General features: G+C 45.2%; 1 protein-coding gene across 1 annotated transcript; it reads right to left on the reverse strand.

Annotated features, from left to right (window-relative positions):
- Positions 1–419: 419 nt before the first annotated feature.
- Positions 420–14926, reverse strand: lin7b (lin-7 homolog B). Its single transcript, XM_002934630.5, has 6 exons — positions 14688–14926; positions 10662–10780; positions 7457–7528; positions 2418–2627; positions 1941–2104; positions 420–712 (listed from the first exon to the last, which is right to left on the reverse strand). The coding sequence occupies exons 1-6, from the start codon at positions 14722–14724 to the stop codon at positions 691–693; spliced, it is 624 nt and encodes a 207-aa protein (XP_002934676.1). The 5' UTR covers positions 14725–14926; the 3' UTR covers positions 420–690.
- Positions 14927–25120: the final 10194 nt, after the last annotated feature.

Here is a 25120-nt window from a genome sequence, read left to right on the forward strand (position 1 = left end):
CTAGGAAGGGGCAACAGTTACCTTCAGAGCTCATTGCTTCTCCATCATGTACAGCACTTGTCTTTAGCAGCCACCATAAGTTCTACCATTGGGAATCCCAAGACAGAATTAAAGCATAAAATCAATGTAAACAAATGTACTTCACAGAATTGAAAGGCACAAACAATGTTCAGTTTTAGGATGAATCTAAATATAAATCTATATATGTATATATATATATATATATGCTTTCATCATGGTAATGGGACATGGGGCATTTATGAGCAATCTATAGCTTGGAATCGCCCTACATTCATTCCTATGGAAATCTCCTGCAGGCGGTTCCCATAGGAATGAATGGGGGGGCAATTTTGAGTGATTTGCCACCCATCCACACCCTGTGTACCATACCATAATGAAAAAACGACAACATCATTAGATTATTTTGTGCATAAACACCAACAACATTATATCTTCTGTAAAGCCGATGAGACACACGAAATAGGACACAGTACAAAGTCACGTCCAAGCTTATGTACATCGGTCTGTGCTTATAAACCTGCTCACATATTGGCAGTCACACCAAGACAGCCCTATGTATGAACAAGGCTGGAATAAATACTGTACACAGATCAGAGATAGGTATAGTCGTGTCAGTAAATACAAAGAGGAGGGTTCCATCCAGGTGACCCATCCCAGGGCCCACGGTGCTCAACCTCGAGATTCTAGGGAACTGCAAAACACAAACAAGACACAGAAATTACAATAATTACAATGAACATGAAGGGCAATGAGGCTGAAGGGCAGGTCCCGACTGATTCAAAACAGGCCCTGGCATTTCTAGTACACAGATGCCCAAACAACCCCAGACATGCCGTAGAAACATTGGTTATCTACAGTATCTTTCAGCAGCCCCTCTCGTTTTTGCCTGGATCTCCAGATTGCCAGTCCCTGCCAAAGTGGGCCAGAAATGGTACTCTCCAGATAATCAGTACAGAGAAATACCATAAATCCATGTCAATAGTATTCCCCTATAGTAGGCAGAATTCTACTGGGAAAGTGAGCCTTTAAAGCAGGGGTGGGCAAACTACGGCCCGCGGGCCACATCCGGCCCCTTGGCCTTTTTAATCCGGCCCGCCGACGACGCCAAGTCTCATCACGCGAGACTTGGTGACATTGGCGGGCCGGAATTAAAGAGACGAAGGAGGCTTAACGCTGGCCTGGCCCTGCCCACCCTGGTCCGGTCCGGCCCGGGGGTAAGTAAATGTGGCCCGTGAGCCCAAAAGTTTGCCCACCCCTGCTTTAAAGGATAACTACTCTCTGTTGTCTTTCTTTCAGTTAATGTCTCCTCTTTGCTGTGCTTCAACCAACTCCTATAGTTCCTTTATTCCCAATTTACTGATATACCACAACATCTCTCTACTGTGCTTCTCTCCACCAATCAAAAACTGGCCATACAAGGGTTGTTATAAGCTGCTAGTTTATTGGCCTGTGTATAGGTGTTACCAAATGGCCTGTCTAACTGATGTCAAGTCTAAAATTGGCCAAGGTATCTATTGGGCAGGTCTGAAAATCTCACTTGGTGAAGACCACATTGATAGTTTCCTCACCTCATGGGCCTGTTGACCTGCAGTATGATTTGATCATTGACCCTCAAGCAGAGACAAGTGGATCTGCCTGATTTAACCCAGCTCTTAGTGGCCAAATTCAGAAGAGATCTGCTCCCGACCAGACGTTTGAATCTCAAGGTTAATAGCTGATTCTTTTTCATTCTTTGTTTTGCTTTCCCTTAGTTTCTGCTTTGAAACTTCAAGTCCTCTGTCCTACTCTCTATGGTTAAGGCCAACCCATATTGCCCTCTTTCATTCCCACTGCTATTAAATGGTTTAGTTATTCCATCACAGGACCCAGCCTAATCCCACCATGCCAATTAAAGATAACAGAGTGCAACGTTCCCTTACGTGTAGCTGTTCTGTTGCTGGCGACGCCGAGCTGTCCTCATCTTCTCAAACCTGGCCTCCATCTCCTCCAGAACTTTTGGAGTATAGCGAACCACCAGCTTCACCGTCCCCTGAGCAGCTTTCAGGAGCTCTACTGCCTTTTCATGCTGCTCTCCTTCAACGCTCTGCAGAGAAGAAATCCCTAAATAATTACTAAAAAATGGTTTCCTGATATCTACAAGAGAGACAATCAACAGCAGGATGGCAATCAGTTTTGTGTTTAGAGAGCTCTGTGGAATGATTTTGCAAGGCAACTAGGGTTCTATGCACAGAATATGTTCTACCTTTATAATTACTATCTGCGTAAGCAAATTAAAGGTAAACACAATGTAAAATTTCTAAGTGGTGGCAACAAATGGAAAAAGTAGATTCAATAGGTTGAGGCTATATCATGGTCTTCAACAGGTTTGGAAACATAAAGGTCCATAAATTACTCACCACCCCGTTAACAGAAAGAAGCTGGTCCCCACGTTTGAGTCCTCCGTGACGATCTGCCACCCCACCAGGGATAATTCGAGAGATATAAATGGGGGAATTCTGCTCTTTTCCTCCCATGATGTTAAATCCCAGACCTTCATCAGTTTTAGGGAGCTCAACCACTCTAGGGTGGGCATGTCCTTCACTTGCCGCAAAAGCTGCCACGGTGGCCTGAAAATAATATGAATTTAAAGAAAACTCAATCCCTAAGGGCAAATTATTGAAATAATCTTTGAAAACAAAACCTTGTTGTGCCTTACTGCAAATGTGATATAGAAGAAAGTTGGGAGGATAACCTTTTCAGGGGTGACATGCCTAAAGCTATGAGGGAAAGGGGGCGTAGGTCAAACAGCAGAACCTCCTGCATGCTAGCAGTCACATGGGGCTACCAAATATCCAATCACAGCCCTTATTTGGCATCCCCAAATAAATTTTTCATGCTTGTGTGACTCACCAACACTTTTTGATGGTAGGTAGTGGAGGCACTTGCCCTGGGTACAATAGGGTGGGTGCAATTAGAGGGTAAGAGAGTGAAACGTGGCAGGGGGCCACAGCGAATGAGCCACGGTGGGCTGGTTGGTTAGTGCTTTGTGGACCTACCACAGGCATGAAGGATGTAAGGGGACATGTGAACCAGCAGGCAGGGTGCTATGTCAAACAGTACTGCCTTGGGTGCCAATACCACTTTGCTTGTTCCACTTGCCTGTGCACTTTGGGCCCTGCCTCCAGGGACTCCATAAGAGTAAACAGCTTATTGCCCTTTGTATGGGGCCCCCCGACTGCCTTTCCAATCAATATCTGGCTGGGCAAGGCCTGCATCAATTCACCGATTATCCAACATGTTATCAGTAGTCTTGTAGTCTGATTTAATAATTGGTACCTGGGTCAATGATCGGATCAGCCAGAATTGGCCAAAGGCAAGGGTGGCCAAATCGGGCAAAAATCAGACACATATCAAAGTGTATGGGCAGTTTTAGATTCACAAAGGAAACTGTTTTTAAACTATACAGTGGAGGAAATAATTATTTGACCCCTCACTGATTTTGTAAGTTTGTCCAATGACAAAGAAATGAAAAGTCTCAGAACAGTATCATTTCAATGGTAGGTTTATTTTAACAGTGGCAGATAGCACATCAAAAGGAAAATCGAAAAAATAACTTTAAATAAAAGATAGCAACTGATTTGCATTTCATTGAGTGAAATAAGTTTTTGAACCCTCTAACAAAAAAAGACTTAATACTTAGTGGAAAAACCCTTGTTTGCAAGCACAGAGGTCAAACGTTTCTTGTAATTGATGACCAAGTTTGCGCACATTTTAGGAGGAATGTTGGTCCACTCCTCTTTGCAGATCATCTCTAAATCCCTAAGGTTTCTGTCTCTGTGCAACTCTGAGCTTGAGCTCCCTCCATAGGTTTTCTATTGGATTAAGGTCCGGAGACTGACTAGGCCACTCCATGACCTTAATGTGCTTCTTTTTGAGCCACTCCTTTGTTGCCTTTGCTGTATGTTTTGGGTCATTGTCGTGCTGGAACACCCATCCACAACCCATTTTCAGTTTCCTGGCAGAGGGAAGGAGGTTGTCGTTCAGGATTTCACGATACATGGCTCCGTCCATTTTCCCGTTAATGCGAATAAGTTGTCCTGTGCCCTTAGCAGAAAAACACCCCCAAAGCAAAATGTTTCCACCCCCATGCTTGACGGTGGGGACGGTGTTTTGGGGGTCATAGGCAGCATTTTTCTTCCTCCAAACACAGCGAGTTGAGTTAATGCCAAAGAGCTCTATTTTGGTCTCATCAGACCACAGCACCTTCTCCCAGTCACTCACAGAATCATTCAGGTGTTCATTGGCAAACTTCAGACGGGCCTGCACATGTGCCTTCTTGAGCAGGGGGACCTTGCGAGCCCTGCAGGATTTTAATCCATTGCGGTGTAATGTGTTTCCAATGGTTTTCTTGGTGACTGTGGTCCCTGCTAATTTGAGGTCATTAACTAACTCCTCCCGTGTAGTTCTAGGATGCTTTTTCACCTTTCTCAGAATCATTGACACCCCACGAGGTGAGATCTTGCGTGGAGCCCCAGAGCGAGGTCGATTGATGGTCATTTTGTGCTCCTTCCATTTTCGAACAATCGCACCAACAGTTGTCACCTTCTCTCCCAGCTTCTTGCTAATGGTTTTGTAGCCCATTCCAGCCTTGTGCAGGTCTACAATTTTGTCTCTGACATCCTTGGACAGCTCTTTGGTCTTTCCCATGTTGGAGAGTTTGGAGTCTGCTTGATTGATTGATTCTGTGGACAGGTGTCTTTTATACAGGTGACTAGTTAAGACAGGTGTCCTTAATGAGGTTGACTAATTGAGTAGAAGTGTCTAACCACTCTGTGGGAGCCAGAACTCTTAATGGTTGGTAGGGGTTCAAAAACTTATTTCACTCAATGAAATGCAAATCAGTTGCTATCTTTTATTTAAAGTTATTTTTTCGATTTTCCTTTTGATGTGCTATCTGCCACTGTTAAAATAAACCTACCATTGAAATGATACTGTTCTGAGACTTTTCATTTCTTTGTCATTGGACAAACTTACAAAATCAGTGAGGGGTCAAATAATTATTTCTTCCACTGTATATGAAATTGCTCAATATAACTTGGTGCCGCGTAGCTTAGCGTGAATAAAAGGAAACAGTGGCAAAGGTTTTTTTAGTCAGTATAGAATCAATCAGCTTCATGCTGACGCTTGGTGGCTCCTTCAAAAGTGTCAGCGTGTTTATTATATCACCCCCCTCAGCAAGGCCTCCCTGAGAAGCTTCTAGATCTTATTTCATTGATAGGAATTTCAGGAAAACATATATCCAAGTATCATATGTTAGTGCAGTAAGTTTAGTTCAGCGACAGCTGCTCCTGTTTTCTGGGAGATTTCAAACTGACTTTGCAATAGGTGGATGTAAATATAGTGTACATCTAGACCATTTAATATCCTGACTGTTCTTCTGTATCATTTCCCTATATCATATCATGGGTCCAGTTCAGAGTGCTGCGAAAACCTGTACTTTTTAGTTTAGCTTCAGTCTACTGAATATGATGAGTTGGGTAAATGAGAAGCACAAAAAACATAGAATATCAAAAGTATTTTTGACTGCCCAACATCTCATTCCAAAACCAAGAGAATGAATATGAAGTTGGAGCTCTAAGACTTTATCCTATATTCTTAAGCGCAGCTTTTCCTCTAGATGTTGGAAGATTGTTGATGGGATTTGTTTCCATTTATACATAACTAGCTGGGCACTGATATTGGGGATCAGGACTGGCTCATAATCAGGGTTAAATTTTATTCCACAGGGGATCAGTTGGGTTGGGGTCAGGTATATGGGAAGGCCAGTCAGGTTCTTCCACTCTGCTAACCAGTTCAGTTCTGTATGGACCAGGGCTGCTTTAAGGTAGCAGCAGGCCCCAGGCAAAATTTCATTGGTGGGCCCCCATTACCCCAAGAAATTTGGGAAGAAGAAATGGTCTGGGTTAGAATGTGGGTTAGACCAAGCACTGTCGATATCTTTCTGTGTTTCATGATTAAAATGAGGAGTATGCCATCTTTGCAGGATGCTTCTGCCAAAAGTTATCCCAGATGAAAGGTGGGCTAATGGGCCCCCTATCCTGGTGGGCATTGGGCAAATGCCCCTTTTGCCCTTTTATTAAAAAAGCCCTGCATGGACATTACTTTGTGCATGGGGTATTATAATGCAGGAAAGGGCAAAGCACAGAATTGTCAAGAATGCCATTGTAAGCTGTCATGGCTGTTGGGAGCAGTGGGAAGTCTTGAGGACCCTATGCTACAAGCAAGTGGTTCCCAACACCTACCCACAACAATTGCAGGGGCAATTGGACCCAAACATTACTAGTATCTGCATGATTTTGGCTGTATGGTGTACATTTAAAGAGAACAGTCCCAGACGCTAGACCAGAGCAAGGCCAGAACTAGGGATCGGCAAGAGGAAACTGTCTATGGTGCAATAGGGGATGTGCTGCTATTCCATGAAAGACCAGTGTGTGTGGGGAGTTCTCAAGTAAGTATCTCACTGGGGTTACTTGGGGGAATATAGGGAGAGGGGGCATTTGGCGGAGTATTGCCTTGGGTGCAAATACTACATGGCCCTGCTCTTGATCAACTGCATGTCTGACTGTAACTGGTTTGACGGGGCCTGGAATGTGGACAAATGCAAGTTGGGAAGTCCAGTTCCCAGTAGCCCATGGCAAACTTAAGAGCCCTCAGTAACTCTATGATAGAGCTAATTGTGTTCAGGTTGCTTATTTTGCACAAGGATCCAAAGCTAAGGTGCTGCCGTGGATTATTAAGAAAGGGCATTATGCAAAGGAAAGTGCAAAATCCTAGTGTCAATGCATTATCTTGACATGACAAAGCAGATAAATATGCAGAATCTCCATGTATGGCAGCTCAAGTCAAGGGTCTCTAAACTGTGACCATTCCTCCCCTCCTTGCAACTCCCAACTCCTGTACTGCAGGGGCCAAGGAACTCCCCTAAGAGCCCCACCAGAAGCATCTGGCATGGCCAGGATTCACCAACAGTTGGAAGTTAAAAGGGAATGTGGGAATTCATAGATCAACATTAGCTGGAGCGTGTTAAGCCCTGTTCTTAGTTTATGAACTATAGCAGGGATCCCCAACCTTTTTTACCTGAGCCACATTCAAATGTAAAAAGAGTTGGGGAGCAACACAAGCATAAAACATTTTCCTGGGGTGCCAATAAGGGCTGTGAGTGGCTATTTGGTAGCCCCTATATAGACTGGCAGCCTACATGAGGTTCTGTTTGGCAGTACACCTAGCTTTTATGCAACCAAAAATTGACTCCAAGCTAAAAATGCAAAAATAAGCACTTGCTTTGGAGCCAGTGGGAGCAACATTCAAGAAGCTCCCCCCCCCCAAGCCACTGGTTGGGGATCACTGAGCTATAGGGTTCCTCATCACATGGCACCATGTTACATGTCATTCTTACCTTAGCAGTGGCATGTGCCCTTATTTCAGCACTCCCGGTGATATCCAGAGTGTCGTACAGCTGCTCATACACCTGCAAGGAAATGAAACAACTACAGTGGAACCCCAATGTTACACCCCCAGATTTTATGTTTTCCCGGAATTGATGCTGTTTTGTTGCAGCCCCATTCAGGCGACCTGTGTTATTGTTTTTCCCCAGATTTAACTTTTTCCCGCAATTTACATGGTTTTGACATTGTATTCTGCATCTTATGATAACCATCTTGCCTAAAGGGTACAATCACCCTCACTCACTGCAGTGTTACCAGATCTTACACATTTATGGAAGGGCCGTACCAGCAGATGTGTTGGTGCTTAGAAATGTTGCCTAAAATGATTCTTGGGGGTACTTTGGGTTCCATGGGACTTAAATCTTACTTGACTTACGTGATGAAGTAGATGTAGAACTGCTCCACTCTTTAACTTTTAATATGTTTATTTGTTAATCGTTTATAGCAGGGGTCCCCAACCGCCGGGCTTTGGACCAGTTCCCGGGCTGTGGACGACATGGCTGTGGGTCGCACCGCAACCCCCCCCCCCCCAGCGCGTTGCATGTATTACGTGCCCCGCCCCCCTCCCCTCTGCCTCTGGTCCGTAGAAGAAATTTTTTGCCTCCTACCAGCCCGTGGTGCTAAAAAGGTTGGGGATCCCTGGTTTATAGTTTTTAATGATTTGCCTTCTTCTTCTGCCTCTTTCCAGCTTTCAAACGGGGATCACTGCCCTCTGCAGCCAAAAGCTTTTGCTCTGTAAGGCTACAATTGTGTTGTTATTGCTGCTTTTTATTACTTATCTTTCTTTTCAGCCCCTCTGCTATTCATATATCAGTCACTCTCTCAAACCACTCCCTGGTTACTAAGGTAAATTGCACCCTAGCAACCAGAAAACTGCTGAAATTTCAAACTGGAGAGCTGCCTAACGAAAAAATAAAATAATGAAAAAACTACCAATAATAAAAAATGAAGACCAATTACAAATTGTCTCAGAATAGCACTCTCTACATCATACTAAAAGTTAACTCAATGGTGATTCAATGTTTTGGGGCCGATAGACAGATAAGCCCACTGGTTAGGTTAGGGCTTTTTTAGAGCTAACACAGATAACTGAAGTGAGGGCCGAGGGGGCACACAAGCATTGCCTGACGTTCCATGGCCGTAGGAACCCTACTGAGTCACTATTAGCAGCAGCGGCTAATGGAATGGGAAGAAGCACTGATCTGTGCTGACTTTGCAGCCAAGCAGACTATGCATCTGACCTTGGGCACATAGCAAAGGGCACCTGGCTGCCATCCGTTAAGGCCTAATACCATCTTTAGAACACTGTGACAGTTCTGTAGATCCATTTAGATTCACAGCAGAACATTTTCCAGTGTTGCATTTCAGGGAACTGCAGAATCAGAGAGGTGATATTGGGTGACTGCTTTTCTGCACCAACCCTATTTTTGTGCCTGTTGCCATATTTGACAGACAGATGCCGCCTAGGCTAGTGTTAGGGGGTGTCAGATAGAGAACAATCCCTGTGCCCCCAACCTTGGCTAGACTGCAAATGACATTAATATGTAACCACTGGTGATTTTTCTAGTTATTTCATAAGGTTTTCAGCAAGCAGGCCGCAAGCCTTTGTTAAACTACAACTCCCAACTATCCTGCATTGGCACGGGGCCCCTCCTCTCTGTGGCCGTGGGAAAACAGATTCACTTCAGAAATTGCTATATCATAATACAGGTATAGGACCTGTTATCCAGAATGCTCAATATTCCAGATAAAGGGTCCTTCAGTAATTTGGATCTCCATAACTTAAAGTAACGTTAATGTTTTATTATTACAGAGAAAAGGGAATCATTTAAACATGAATTAAAAACTCAATAGGGCTGTTCTGCCCCCAATAAGGGGTAATTATATCTTAGTTGGGATCAAGTACAGGTACTGTTTTATTATTACAGAGAAAAGGGAATCATTTAACCATTAAATAAACCCAATAGGACTGTTCTGCCCCCAATAAGGGTTAATTGTATCTTAGTTGGGATCAAGTACAGGTACTGTTTTATTATTACAGAGAAAAGGGAATCATTTAACCATTAAATAATCCCAATAGGGCTGTTCTGCCCCCAATAAGGGGTAATTATATCTTAGTTGGGATCAAGTACAGGTACTGTTTTATTATTACAGAGAAAAGGGAATCATTTAACCATGAAATAAACCCAATAGGGCTGTTCTTCCCCCAATAAGGGGTAATTATATCTTAGTTGGGATCAAGTACAGGTACTGTTTTATTATTACAGAGAAAAGGGAATCATTTAACCATTAAATAAACCCAATAGGGCTGTTCTGCCCCCAATAAGGGGTAATTATATCTTAGTTGGGATCAAGTACAGGTACTGTTTTATTATTACAGAGAAAAGGGAATCATTTAACCATTAAATAAACCCAATAGGACTGTTCTGCCCCCAATAAGGGTTAATTGTATCTTAGTTGGGATCAAGTACAGGTACTGTTTTATTATTACAGAGAAAAGGGAATCATTTAACCATTAAATAATCCCAATAGGGCTGTTCTGCCCCCAATAAGGGGTAATTATATCTTAGTTGGGATCAAGTACAGGTACTGTTTTATTATTACAGAGAAAAGGGAATCATTTAACCATGAAATAAACCCAATAGGGCTGTTCTTCCCCCAATAAGGGGTAATTATATCTTAGTTGGGATCAAGTACAGGTACTGTTTTATTATTACAGAGAAAAGGGAATCATTTAACCATTAAATAAACCCAATAGGGCTGTTCTGCCCCAATAAGGGGTAATTATATCTTAGTTGGGATCAAGTACAGGTACTGTTTTATTATTACAGAGAAAAGGGAATCATTTAACCATTAAATAAACCCAATAGGGCTGTTCTGCCCCAATAAGGGGTAATTATATCTTAGTTGGGATCAAGTACAGGTACTGTTTTATTATTACAGAGAAAAAGGAAATCAGCTTTAAAAATTTTAATTATTTGATTAAAATGGAGTCTATGGGAGACAGGCTTTCCATAATTTGGATTTGATAATAGGTTTCTGGATAACGGATCCCATACCTGTAGTAACAATGCCACTTTGCAGCCCTGTACTCTCTTGAAGGATTTTCTTTAATATCTGGCACTGAGGGGACATCAATTTTAAAGGGTAACTGACCTCACGTACGGCAGAGCAGAATTTGCTTTGTAAGACGCGCTGTAAGGCCTGCAGTTTCTGAGGCGGCACCTCCCCGCTCCGCTGTAGCCTCTCCAACAGCTCAATGGCACGGCAAACATCTACAGGGCACAAAACCATAAAATGTTCAATTATTTCTGAAAATTGATTATTGATCTTCTTTTAATAGCTGCTTTATGTGGATTTGTAGGAAAGATTAAGGGTCTACTACCTAGAATTGTGCCTTAGTAAAGTGCTGGGGTCCTAGGTTCGATTCCACATATGGCACCATGTATGCTCACCCCATGTCTGCGTGGGGTCCCTCCTTCACCCCAAAGACATACAGTGTTAATGGCACCTGATAAAATTGGGGCCAGGGCTAATCTGAATTAGGTATAATCTCTGGGGCCAACGTCATGCTTTGGGAAGGAACGCCATCTAGTGGCCTGAAAAATCTGGGCTGCTCACTAGTTGCTCACAGAAAGGGAATCTTTATATAAAATACTGTTTTTTGACAATAAGGCCAGTCATTTAGTAACTATGCTAAAATATAGATTGTTACAATCCTCTAGATTCCACGGTTATAATCACAAGTGAATTTGGTATTGCTAGTGGCCCTGTGTGTGTTGCCTTATAGGCCAATATTCACCTTATTCTCAACCATCATAACTTCTACAGGGGCCATGCATGCATATAAATCATTTTCTATATGAAATAGAAAAGAAGTGTAGAAGTCTGCCAACATCATGCTGTTAGAACTACAATTTCCAGCATGTGTCTTGGTGATGGGAGGAGAGAACAACAGGGAGGGGAGGGATGCAATTTATATATACTAACTATAAATGCACCATCTCTCCCTACTATACCTGCTATCCCACAGCCCCAGTCCCTTCCCAGAGGCTATTATCCCCCCACTGCTACTATAGGCACCATCTCTCCCTACTATACCTGCTATCCCACAGCCCCAGTCCCTTCCCAGAGGCTATTATCCCCCCACTGCTACTATAGGCACCATCTCTCCCTACTATACCTGCTATCCCACAGCCCCAGTCCCTTCCCAGAGGCTATTATCCCCCCACTGCTACTATAGGCACCATCTCTCCCTACTATACCTACTATCCCACAGCCCCAGTCCCTTCCCAGAGGCTATTATCCCCCCCCCCACTGCTACTATAGGCACCATCTCTCCCTACTATACCTACTATCCCACAGCCCCAGTCCCTTCCCAGAGGCTATTATCCCCCCACTGCTACTATAGGCACCATCTCTCCCTACTATACCTGCCATCCCACAGCCCCAGTCCCTTCCCAGAGGCTATTATCCCCCCACTGCTACTATAGGCACCATCTCTCCCTACTATACCTGCTATCCCACAGCCCCAGTCCCTTCCCAGAGGCTATTATCCCCCCACTGCTACTATAGGCACCATCTCTCCCTACTATACCTACTATCCCACAGCCCCAGTCCCTTCCCAGAGGCTATTATCCCCCCACTGCTACTATAGGCACCATCTCTCCCTACTATACCTGCCATCCCACAGCCCCAGTCCCTTCCCAGAGGCTATTATCCCCCCACTGCTACTATAGGCACCATCTCTCCCTACTATACCTGCTATCCCACAGCCCCAGTCCCTTCCCAGAGGCTATTATCCCCCCACTGCTACTATAGGCACCATCTCTCCCTACTATACCTGCTATCCCACAGCCCCAGTCCCTTCCCAGAGGCTATTATCCCCCCACTGCTACTATAGGCACCATCTCTCCCTACTATACCTACTATCCCACAGCCCCAGTCCCTTCCCAGAGGCTATCATCCCCCCACTGCTACTATAGGCACCATCTCTCCCTACTATACCTGCCATCCCACAGCCCCAGTCCCTTCCCAGAGGCTATTATCCCCCCACTGCTACTATAGGCACCATCTCTCCCTACTATACCTGCTATCCCACAGCCCCAGTCCCTTCCCAGAGGCTATTATCCCCCCACTGCTACTATAGGCACCATCTCTCCCTACTATACCTGCTATCCCACAGCCCCAGTCCCTTCCCAGAGGCTATTATCCCCCCACTGCTACTATAGGCACCATCTCTCCCTACTATACCTGCTATCCCACAGCCCCAGTCCCTTCCCAGAGGCTATTATCCCCCCACTGCTACTATAGGCACCATCTCTCCCTACTATACCTGCTATCCCACAGCCCCAGTCCCTTCCCAGAGGCTATTATCCCCCCACTGCTACTATAGGCACCATCTCTCCCTACTATACCTGCTATCCCACAGCCCCAGTCCCTTCCCAGAGGCTATTATCCCACTGCTACTATAGGCACCATCTCTCCCTACTATACCTGCTATCCCACAGCCCCAGTCCCTTCCAAGAGGCTATTATCCCCCCACTGCTACTATAGGCACCATCTCTCCCTACTATACCTGCTATCCCACAGCCCCAATCCCTTCCCAGAGGCTATTATCCCCCCACTGCTACTATAGGCACCATCTCTCCCTACTATACCTGCTATCCCACAGCCCCAGTCCCTTCCCAGAGGCTATTATCCCCCCACTGCTACTATAGGCACCATCTCTCCCTACTATACCTGCTATCCCACAGCCCCAGTCCCTTCCCAGAGGCTATTATCCCCCCACTGCTACTATAGGCACCATCTCTCCCTACTATACCTGCTATCCCACAGCCCCAGTCCCTTCCCAGAGGCTATTATCCCCCCACTGCTACTATAGGCACCATCTCTCCCTACTATACCTACTATCCCACAGCCCCAGTCCCTTCCCAGAGGCTATTATCCCCCCCCCCCCACTGCTACTATAGGCACCATCTCTCCCTACTATACCTACTATCCCACAGCCCCAGTCCCTTCCCAGAGGCTATTATCCCCCCACTGCCACTATAGGCACCATCTCTCCCTACTATACCTGCTATCCCACAGCCCCAGTCCCTTCCCAGAGGCTATTATCCCCCCACTGCTACTATAGGCACCATCTCTCCCTACTATACCTGCTATCCCACAGCCCCAGTCCCTTCCCAGAGGCTATTATCCCCCCACTGCTACTATAGGCACCATCTCTCCCTACTATACCTGCTATCCCACAGCCCCAGTCCCTTCCCAGAGGCTATTATCCCCCCACTGCTACTATAGGCACCATCTCTCCCTACTATACCTGCTATCCCACAGCCCCAGTCCCTTCCCAGAGGCTATTATCCCCCCACTGCTACTATAGGCACCATCTCTCCCTACTATACCTGCTATCCCACAGCCCCAATCCCTTCCCAGAGGCTATTATCCCCCCACTGCTACTATAGGCACCATCTCTCCCTACTATACCTGCTATCCCACAGCCCCAGTCCCTTCCCAGAGGCTATTATCCCCCCACTGCTACTATAGGCACCATCTCTCCCTACTATACCTGCTATCCCACAGCCCCAGTCCCTTCCCAGAGGCTATTATCCCACTGCTACTATAGGCACCATCTCTCCCTACTATACCTGCTATCCCACAGCCCCAGTCCCTTCCCAGAGGCTATTATCCCACTGGGAATCACCTTTGCAGTATCCCGGCTTCTACACGCAGGACAATGTGATCGTTACCTATCTCACAGGCTTAGCCCAATGCAGGTCAATTGATCCTACAAAAGAACTACTAATAGGAGCCGTAATGCAACATGTGCTACAAAGAAAAAGGAGAGAAGGAAGTCATGTGAGGAAATCTACCTGGGGAAATGTAAGAGACCGGCAGTGAATAAAAGGGAAAGCTGAAATGATAAGGACAGGAGGTGCAAGAGGGAGGCATGGAGCTCAGTGGGACATGGTGGCTAATGATCCCTGGAGGAGCAGACAGATGTGCTAGAATGGATGGAGAGAGGGAAGGATATGCTGCAGATTTGTCTGATGATAGTGAGAGGAATAAAGCAGCTAATGGAGAGAGAGAATATTGCCACCCCCCCCTCCCTCCCTTTGGCTGGCTCTCCCTGCTGCAGGAGGGCTCCCTGCCAGCTCTGCAATGCAACATGCATGATCTTACCTCTCTCCAGTCCTAGGGGCTCGGGCAAAGCTGCCATCTTAACAGCCACAGTCACATGCCCAGGAGTTCCCCACGGTGGTGGAGGAGGAGGAGGAGGAGCTGGGCTGATCAGCCCACACTCAGCGGAGATGCAGAGATGCTGCAACCTGACGGCTCCTGTATCCTCTCCCTGCTACTGTCTCACTCACGGGCCTTCAGCCATTGCTTAAAGGAGCCGGCACACCAACACACACAATAGAGATGCCACGTATTCCTGTACTTGTCACGGTGTTGTCTCCTGGACCATAAAGCTCTCTATAAAATATATATTGCATATACGGCTCATATTTATCTAAATAAACCATTTTCACAAAAATATATTTTTTAGTAGTACAGTATGTGCCATTGGGTAATCCTAAATAGAAAAGTGCCATTTTAATTACTAAGGGCAAGCCAAGGGCACACATATTAGGTCACATCGGCCAAGTAATGAATAAAGTTCTGCCTTTTGCTCCCACACTACTTCCTGTTACAGTCAGAGCTGCATTACTTCCTGTCAGCTGATCTCTGAGGGAGCACACAGCCCATCACTAAATGGCGGCTCAAGGGAAAAGATGTAAAAGGGCAATATTTACTGATATATATTCCAGTTTGGCCACTTAATATGATATAAACCATTTGCTGGTTAGGTATTTATTCTGGGGGTGTAGGTCTTTTAATACATTATCATCTTAGCCCAGTGAGGCCTGTTTTCTTCCCTTGGGATGAATGTTGACTCAGTAAGGCCTTGCAAGAGATTTTATGACCCACTGCCTATCCAGGATCTGTTGTATGGCTATTCATAATAACCTGCCCCCCATAACTGGCCGACAGTATGTTGAATCTCAAACTACACTGATCTTAAAGAAAATATAAACCCTTATAAGCACTTTTTGCCATTTATGATTTTTTTTTTTTTAAAATTAGCAGTTTTTAAATAACTATAATTTGAAACAATAGCGACACCTGCTGGTCATCTTCGCCAGTGGGCTATAGTTGGCTGAAAATTAATTTTCTGAGAAAAGGAAAGTCTTGTGTCTTGCTCTGCTTAGAACTGGCCAGAGAATTCCACCTGAATTTTCTCTGCTCACTTACCCTTAGTTTTTTAATAACAAGACTCCTGAACTGAACATCAGGTAGCGCTGTTGTTCCAAGTTTATTACATTAGCCACTTAAAAATTGTTTTAAAACAACTGTGACGCCTATGGTTTAGTTCTGTTAACCCTTTATCTGAGGATTGATGTTGATCCCAAGAGGTCTCTGGGCAGTGGTATAAAGTGGCATGTCCAGGTACCCCTTCAAAAACACATGGGTACATGGCAGGTAAGTGGTTAAAGCCAAATAAGAAGAAAAATATTGTTTAGCCACACCCTTTGGGGGGCACAGCTACACAGTGTCATTGGGTTACAGGATAAGGCAGTAGCTCTAAGAAACAAATGAGTAGCACAGTGAGGGATAGAATGCCAGAGGACAATCCCCTAAGCAAAATGGCATTGGGATCACAAGGTACTGATGTTGCTTCCTTCCCTCCCCAACAGACTGTGTTTGGATGTATGGCAGCTCCAGCAAAATTATAATATCAGTATTTGGAGGGCCAAAGGCTTCACAGCACAGCCTCTCTTATTCTATCACAATCTTTTAGCCCCTGGGTGTTGGTATATTAGGGAGCTAGGCTGCTGGATGGCAGGGTTCAGGTGACCCAGGGACTGATAATTGGGGTCAACTGCTGAATTACTGGTATAGGGCCCTGCCAGTGAGTTTTGCTGTCATTTATCCATTCATTGACTGACTTATTGCTTTGTTTTAAAGAACTATACCCCCCCCAGCTGTAAGAGCCCCCTTAACGGGCCTGTCTCGACTCCCTCACCTCTCCCTTATCTCATACTCTGTAACTTAAAGGAACAGTAACGCCAAAAAATGAAAGTGTATAAAAGTAAAAAGAATAAAATATACTGCTGCCCTGCACTGGTACAACTGGTGTGTTTGCCTCAGAAATTTATATAAAAAAAGCTGCTGTTTAGCCACGGGGGCAGCCATTCAAAGGAGAAAAGGCACAGGCACATAGCAGATAACAGATAAAACACTACTGTATTCTACAGAACTTATCTGTTATCTGCTATGTAACCTGTGCCTTTTCTCCTTTTTTCCAGCTTGAATGGCTGCCCCCATGGCTACACAGCAGCTTATTTATATAAACTATAGTAGTGTTACTGTAGCAAACACACAACTTTTACCAGTGCAGGGCAACAGTACATTATATTTTAATTACTTTAAAAAACTTTAATTTTTTGGTGTTACTGTTCCTTTAAAAAACTGCCCCATCGCAAACCCCAACCTAAAAATGCAGAGCAGCGCAGCTTCGTACCTGGGCGCAGGGTCGGACTGGGCCGCCGGGACACCGGGAAAAATCCCAGTGGGCCCCGGCTCTAGTGGGCCCCAGCGGCCCAGTCCGACCCTTGCCGGCGCTCCCCCTACTGACTGTTCCTCCCCGACGCGTTCAATTTATACGCGCTCGGGGAGGACGTCAGGCGGGGGCCCTGCGGGGGGGGTTAGGGGATGCGCCTGGGGCACTTGCAGGGCCCCTGGGGCGGGACCCCCGGTGGGCCCTGCATCCCCCAGTCCGACCCTGCCTGGCCGCCATCTACTGTTCAATTGTAGAAGCTTCAGGTCTCACCACCGACACGGACCCTGCTTGAGCATGTACAGTTACAGCTGATTTACTGATAGCCCCAACTGTGCAGCCTCAAGCAGGGTCTGCGTCGGCACTGCTCAACCAAACTTTACTCAGTTGTTGCTGGAATACACATATCAAAATAATGCATACATATAATAAACATATAATGAAGGTTGAGGCATGCTGGGAGCTATAGTCCAGGGTTGTATTCTTAAAGCAATATTGCACAATAAAACTTTTCCAAAAACTTTCCCCAAATCCAAGGGGCAGCGGCTGCATTAAAATGCAAGAAATCCCCCAATGAGAATCCCAGCTGATGTGAGTAAATCCGGCTCCCTGTTCTCTGTTCCTGCAATTGGAGTTGGGAGCAATAAGCACAGTTTCCCAGCACTGAACAAGTCTGTCCCTTTATCCCCATGTCTGATTCCTGTGCCATATAATGACGGGAAAAATGACATAATTATCTCTATATGTAAGGTAACAGGGAGATGCCTGACACAGTGCTGGGAATCAGCATTCTCATTGGTCACTTCTCTTGCACTTATAATGAGATTTTTTTATCAGTAGAATTCTCATTGGTGAATTTTCTTGCGTCTATAATTATGTTTTTTAGTAATTTCTATAGCAAAACTAGGGGGCGCAGTGGGACAACATCATGGTTGGGTTTATAATCCCTATAAGTTGTTCCATCTACATTACTAAACCTGAGGTAATGGTTTCTTTTATGGGTTCCTCCTCACAACCTCTCATTTATTTTGCAATATCCATATATTACACTAGGTGGCAGCAGAGCACACATCCAGCTATTGCCTTTCATTGTCAGATACAGTTAGAAAATGGGAGACAGGAAAGGGGGATTTGGGACTGATGATACGGATACAGGGGAATGAGGGGAGAGAACTTGGGAATTGTGGAAAAGCATAATGGTGAGGGTACTGAGCAGAAAGGCTGAGAATTAAAGGGGAAAAGCTTTCAGCTCATGAGAAGGGGCAGTAAATCCTGCTTGACACTTGGACGTTCCATTAGATTCCATCCCATTAGCCTTTATTACAGGATTATACATCATTAAATAATATATTATGAGTTTTATGGGATTTAATCCAACCTAAGCAAGCTACAAACTTGCATATAATATACCTTTTTGCCCCCTAACTCAAATCCATGTCAACCAGGCCCCCTTATCTATATAATCATGTGAGAAGAGCAGGTACAGTAGGATAGAGAAAAATACATTTGGCATTTGCCAGAATCCACAGACTGGGCCTGAATGGCACTCACTGACCTTTCAAATTAGGGGCACATCTGCAAATGTGACAGGGGTTAAGGGGTTTGGCTTTAGAGGGCCCCCTAAATACACATAATTAGATATTTGTTTGGAAAAGAAAAAATGTAGTACCCCTAGGCAAGTTGTAGGGGATATAGGTGTATCTGTAACTGCAAGTATATTGACTACTGCAACACTGCATTTATACGGGGCCAATAAACAGTATACATGGTATAGGCTTCTCCACCTCCCATTGATGAAATATCTTTCCAATAGGAGATTTGGGGAGCAGTGCCTTGCCAAACCCTGCCGCCCCCGGTATAAGTGTGCATGTGTACTTGAGCACAGACATGACGAACGGGTTGGGGTTAAGGGGCCAATGAAGAACGGGGTGGGGTTAAGGGGCCAGTGGTGGGGGGGCCAAAGGAACTGGACCACTACCAGGGTCAGACTGGGGCGTGCAGGGCCCACCGGGGCTCCCGCCCCAGGGGCCCTGCAGGTACCCCCGCCGGCCACGTCCCCTAACTCCCCCCAGGGGTCCGCCTAACTGCCCCGCAGAGCCCCCATCTGACGTCCTCCCCGAGCACGCATAAATTTAACGCGTCAGGGGAGGAACAGTCGGGCAGGGGGAACACCGGCAAGTCCGACCCTGACCACTACACCCTAGTCACATGCCTCTTCTACCTACCCACTAGTTCCTGCTGAGTAACATGGGAACAGCAGGTTCTTCTGTAACAAATAAAATGAATACTGGGCCATGTGGGGTGGTGCCAACCCTGTTCTTACCCCCAGTCATAGGTAAAGCAGTAAGGACATGACTCCTTTGCACCCGGCACCCACCAACACCTTGCACTACACCTACAGTGGGTTCCTCTCCTCGCTTGCCCATAATGAATACAGTGCTGCTGGATGTATTCATAGGGGATGCATAGGCCTTTGTGCTCCATTCTGAAGCATAACGTAAAATGAAAACAGCAAAAGAGCTGAAAACTTGCCAGTTTGCGCCCAATTTTTGCACTTTGGACTATTTTTTCCAAAACTGTTCTCAACAGAGCCTGAGGAATTCACTCAACAGAACCACTTGTAACGAGGGAAGAGGCCATTTTTCAGGGTGCAAGTGCTAGAGCACTATGGGGCGCAAAATCACTTAACAAGCACTTGCACCCTGGGGTTCTATGGTTCCTTGACCTGCCCATCTAAATGACATCTACATGTCTACCCCTTCCGGCCCTCTCCAATAAATCACTGACTGAAACTCACTGTGACACTTCTTAAATAAGAGAATGCAGTTGATCTGCCAGTGTATGGGACCCACTGACGGGCCTCCCCGACCAATATCTAGCTGTAAGTGGGGCAAATGTTGATTGGGCAGGTTTGATTTTCGAGGACTGCATCAGCTTGTTAATGTGGTCCTCGCTCAGACAGCATCTATTCCAGTTGTTGCAATCCCTAGGGCCAAAGGATCTGATTAGCCCAATATCACCCACCTTATGTTGGCATGTTGGCAACACCACACACATGTTTCAATGATCTCAAATTCTACAAACCCTTACAATAAAATGGACATTGATGGAGGTCATCAAATGCCTCTTTAATTTAATTCAGTGTGCACTGTACCAGCTCTCATTCTGGGCGTTAATAAAATCTTCAGCTGAGCTTGCAAAGAGCATTGTCCCAGTGCAACATGAACCCTTTGTGGTTTGAGGCCATATTTACATTGTTTAGAAACACAATTGCTCTTGTATGCTATTTTCTCATGACAAAGCAAGAGCTTTCTTGGGTGATAACTAATGTCACAAAGTCTAACAAGAAAGTCCGGTATCATGATGTCATAGCTGATCTTGTTCTTGTGGAATAATGGGTTCAGGGTGGGAATTAGGCCATGGAACTGGGACACAGGTAGGATAGGTGCTTGGCAAACTACATAGCTAGAAATAAAGCATCTGAATACAAATCCTGCTGGAAAAAGTCCGAATCCCGAACCAAATCCTGGATTTGGTGCATCCCTAGTCATTGGGCTGGTGTGGCTCAGTAAAATCATGCCCAGGGCCACGTACGCACTGACCAGCCCTACTTACAGCAGAAAAGGATTGGCAACTGCAACCACTTGTTGTTTTTTTCCCTTGATATTTTAGTGTTAGAAAAGCAGGGTTCATTTACTAAATGCAACTAATATGGACTAAAACTAATGCTATTTAGAAAGGTTATTGAATCCATCAGTGCCAGATTTATATCCAGTGCTGCCCAAGGCATGACCCACCGACTGCCCTATCCCCTATCTGATTACTATATGCACAGTAACATAGGACAGACGTACACCCCCGAGTCCAAAAAGGTTTTGTTTTTATATATAAGCACCCGAGGGACAACCTTCCCCGAAAGGTGTTGCTTTAGGAACATGCCCTTGGATACAGCGTGGTACCCATACATGTCCTTAGCAATTCATCTGCCCAGCCTGCTCTTGTATTTAATAGTGCACTATTGGGAAGATGGATGTTAGCTAACATTGGACACAACTGACTGTATTTGTAAATGAGCCTTTTTGCCTGATTCTTGTCTTTCAATCAGCTTTATAACAATATAACAGTAAAGGTCCCCATACACGGGCCGATAGTAGCTGCCGATATGGGTCCCTTGGACCGATTCAGCAGATATTGGCCCGTTTATGGGCACTCCTGACGGGCCTGCCCAACCAATATATGGCCTGAAATCGGGCAGATCTCGATCGGGCAGGTTAGAAAATCTAGTCGGATCGGGGACCGCATCGGCTCATTGATGCGGTCCCTGGACCGACTTTGCCTATACCCGTCATTATAATTCAATCAAATTACCATGGATTCTCCCGAGATCGCCCACCCATAGGTGGGGGAAATCGGGAAAAAATCCGCTCACTTGGCGACATCGCCAAGCGACTGGATCTGCCAGTGTATGGGGACTTTAAGAGTATTCAGTGGTCTTAGCACAGTGATTCCCAGCCTCTTTAATTCATTATCCACACATAGATGTAAAAAGTGTTGGGGAGCCACACAGGCATCAAAAAGTTCTTTGGGAATGCCAAATAAGTCTGTGATTGGCTATTTGTTACCCCATTTGGACTGCTGGCCTGCAGTAGGCTCTGCTTGGAGTCTCTGTGCTTTCAAAACTTGTCTCCAAGCCAGAAATGTAAAAATGGCACCTACTTTGAGGCCACTGGGAGCAACATCAAAGGGGGTGGTGAGCAACATGGTCTTTAGGAGACACTGGTTGGGGGCTGAACAAGTATGTCCTCCCTCTAACATACAAGCATATCTACATGAAGGTACCTTTGCTTTCTTTTCAATAATGGCCTCTCTCCTTCCTTATAACTGTAAAGGACCACATTGGAAACAGAATTGCTAAAATCAGCAGCAGTGTTGATGGACCAGGGCATATTGCTGTATATGATACAGAGGTCAATTTGGGCATTAGGGTCAGGGGTTCATGATTTAGCTTTATTTGCAAACAGATGCTGAATGTACAAGCATACACCATCTCTATGCCCTACAGCAGGGGTCCCCAACCTTTCTTACTCGTGAGCCACAGTCAGATGTAAAAAGACTTGGGGAGCAACACAAGCACCATAAAAGTTCATGGAGGAGCCAAATAAGGGCTTTGATTGGCTATTAGGCAGCCTCTATGCACCCTATCAGCTTACAGGGGCTTTATTTGGTAGGAAATCTTGTTTTTATTCAACCAAAACTTTCTCCCATGTCAGGAATTCAAAAATAACTCCCTGGTTTGGGGGCACTGAGAGCAACACCCAAGGGGTTGGGGAGCAACATGTTGCTCCTGAGCCACTGGTTGGGGATCACTGCCCTACAGTAACTCAAGGTAAATAAGAAATTGTTCCTTTAATTTACTGATTAGACTTCAGTTGGAGTGGATATTGATAACTCTTTTCACTAAGCTCTTGCTATTTACAAAGATGTATGAATTTTGCCACATTCCGCACACAGTGGAAAATTAATTTTAATAGGCAAGGGGTGCACAGAATATTGCATTCCCTCCCTGTATGTGTAATCCTTCATTTGGAGGTACCCAGAGATACAAATCAGGCACGGTGTGTTTGCACTGCCATAATGAGGCAAGTAGGATGTTCCAGAGGGCTGTGAAACCCTAGCCAATAGCCACGAGAGATGCCCATATATAAGTAATGCAAATAGAAACGTAGACAATGCTTACTCTTCAAAAAATCAGGGAAGGAAAACGCAACCTACTTTCTAGAAATAGATGATGCTTTGCCTGGAGGCCTTGGCAAAAAAACATATTTCATACATTTTGTTCCTTCAGCCTAGGTGTTTGATAGCTGTGCCACAATGGAAGCTTTCACAACATACGTGCCTAAAATATCATAGCTCCAAAACAAAACCCAGGAAACATTTGTTTGCACTGCTCCGCTAATGGGTACATTATATACGCATCTTCATACATGTTCTACCAACATTTCTAGGCAGATGCGGTGTCTGATAGTTTAACTCCTCCCATGTTTAGAAGAGGAGGTTTCACTATTCAGATAGTAGGGGGGGAGGGGAGCAGCATAAGGATGATAGGGCAGTAAGCTGGGTGACAGTTAGAAAATCTAGTGTGGGGAAAAGGAAAAGGGAGGCTGCTCCAGGGTTTGCGCATGCCAACAGATTTGCCAGATTGTGTGAAGAAGATGGGAGTGTGAACTCTGGATTGGCGGTTCTAGGTGAGGCTGATCTCTCTAACAGCCGGGAGACCAGTTTCTCTAGTAGTGGTGGGGAGGAGAGCAGAGCTAGGCCTAAACAGATGGTGGTTATAGGGGATTCGATCATTAGGAAAGTGGACAGGGTAATCTGTCAAGCGGATCGCTTCAACCGGACAGTTTGCTGTCTTCTTGGTGCCAGGGTTCGGCATGTGGTTGATCGGGTTGACACATTATTGGGAGGGGCTGGGCATGACCCGGCTGTCTTGGTACATATCGGTACTAACGACAAAATGAACGGTAGGTGGGGGACTTTAAAGAGTGAGTTCAGGGATCTAGGCTCTAAGATTAGGCAAAGGTCCTCCAATATCATTTTTTCAGAAATTTTGCCGGTGCCACGTGCAAGTTTAGGGAGACAGCGGGAGCTTAGGGAGCTAAATGCGTGGCTAAAGTCTTGGTGTAGGAAGGAAGGGTTTGGGTTCCTAGAGCACTGGGCTGACTTTTCCTTGGGGTACAATCTATACAGCCCTGACGGATTGCACCTCAATGGAAGGGGGTCTGCTGTGCTAGGGGAGAGAATGGTTAAGAGGTTGGAGGAGTGTTTAAACTAGACAAGGGGGGGGGTGAGCTAGAATTCTATGGGAAAATTAGTGTAGACGGGGTAGGGGGACTAGCAAAGGGTTGTGGGGGAGGAGTGAGGGGGGCATATAGTTTATCAGATAAGGAGCTTCCGTTGCAAAGAAAACAGTCTCATATTTGCCTTAGCTCTAATTCTCCCTTAGCTAATGTAAACATCAGAGGGAGAAGTAATAATCTCCGCTGCATGCTGGCTAATGCGCGTAGCTTGTCGGGTAAATTAGGGGAGCTGCAAGCTATTGCATGTATTGAAAATTATGATTTAATAGGTATCACTGAGACCTGGTGGGATGATAAATGCGACTGGGCTGTGAATTTAAATGGTTATACACTTTTTAGGAGGGACAGAGAGATTAAAAAGGGTGGAGGGGTTTGTCTTTACGTAAAGTCAGACTTAAAGCCATGTAATATAGACATTACCAATGAAAACGTTGAATCTCTTTGGGTAGAAATTTCAGTAGGGCTGAAGGTCACAAAGAAAATGATCATTGGTGTATGCTATAAACCACCCCGTATAGATGAGGGGGATGAGGCCCAGCTATTGTTGCAAATGGAGGAGGCTTCAAAACTGGGTCAAGTTGTTATTATGGGGGACTTTAATTATCCGGACATTGACTGGAGTAATGGGGTGGCTAAGTCAGAAAAAGCTAGTAGGTTTGTAAATATGCGAAATGACAACTTTTTATTTCAGGCGGTTCAAGAACCCACTAGGAATGACTCTATTTTGGACCTGGTGATTTCTAATAATAATGAACTCATCTCTAACATTTGTGTGGGTGAGCATTTGGGGAACAGTGATCACAACATGGTCTCCTTTGAGATAATGCTGCAGAGACAGCGCTATAAGGGAGTAACTAATACGCTTAATTTTAGATGTGCAGACTTTGCCAGTATAAGGGCATCTCTGCAATGTGTCAACTGGGAAAGGCTTTTCATGGGGTTAGACACAGAAGGAAAATGGAACATCTTTAAAACATTGCTTTGTAGGTATACACAACAGTATATTCCCCTTGTAAGCAAGGAGAGGCATCGCAAAGCAAAACCTTTATGGCTGAATAAAAGTGTTATTGTCGAGGTTGGTAAGAAAAAACGTGCTTTTAGGGCATTCAAGTTAGCTGGGACAGCGGAAACTTTTATCAGGTACAAGGAAGCAAATA

The sequence above is a fragment of the Xenopus tropicalis genome, chromosome 7 (genome assembly GCF_000004195.4).
Source record: "Xenopus tropicalis strain Nigerian chromosome 7, UCB_Xtro_10.0, whole genome shotgun sequence".
NCBI lineage: Eukaryota > Metazoa > Chordata > Amphibia > Anura > Pipidae > Xenopus > Xenopus tropicalis.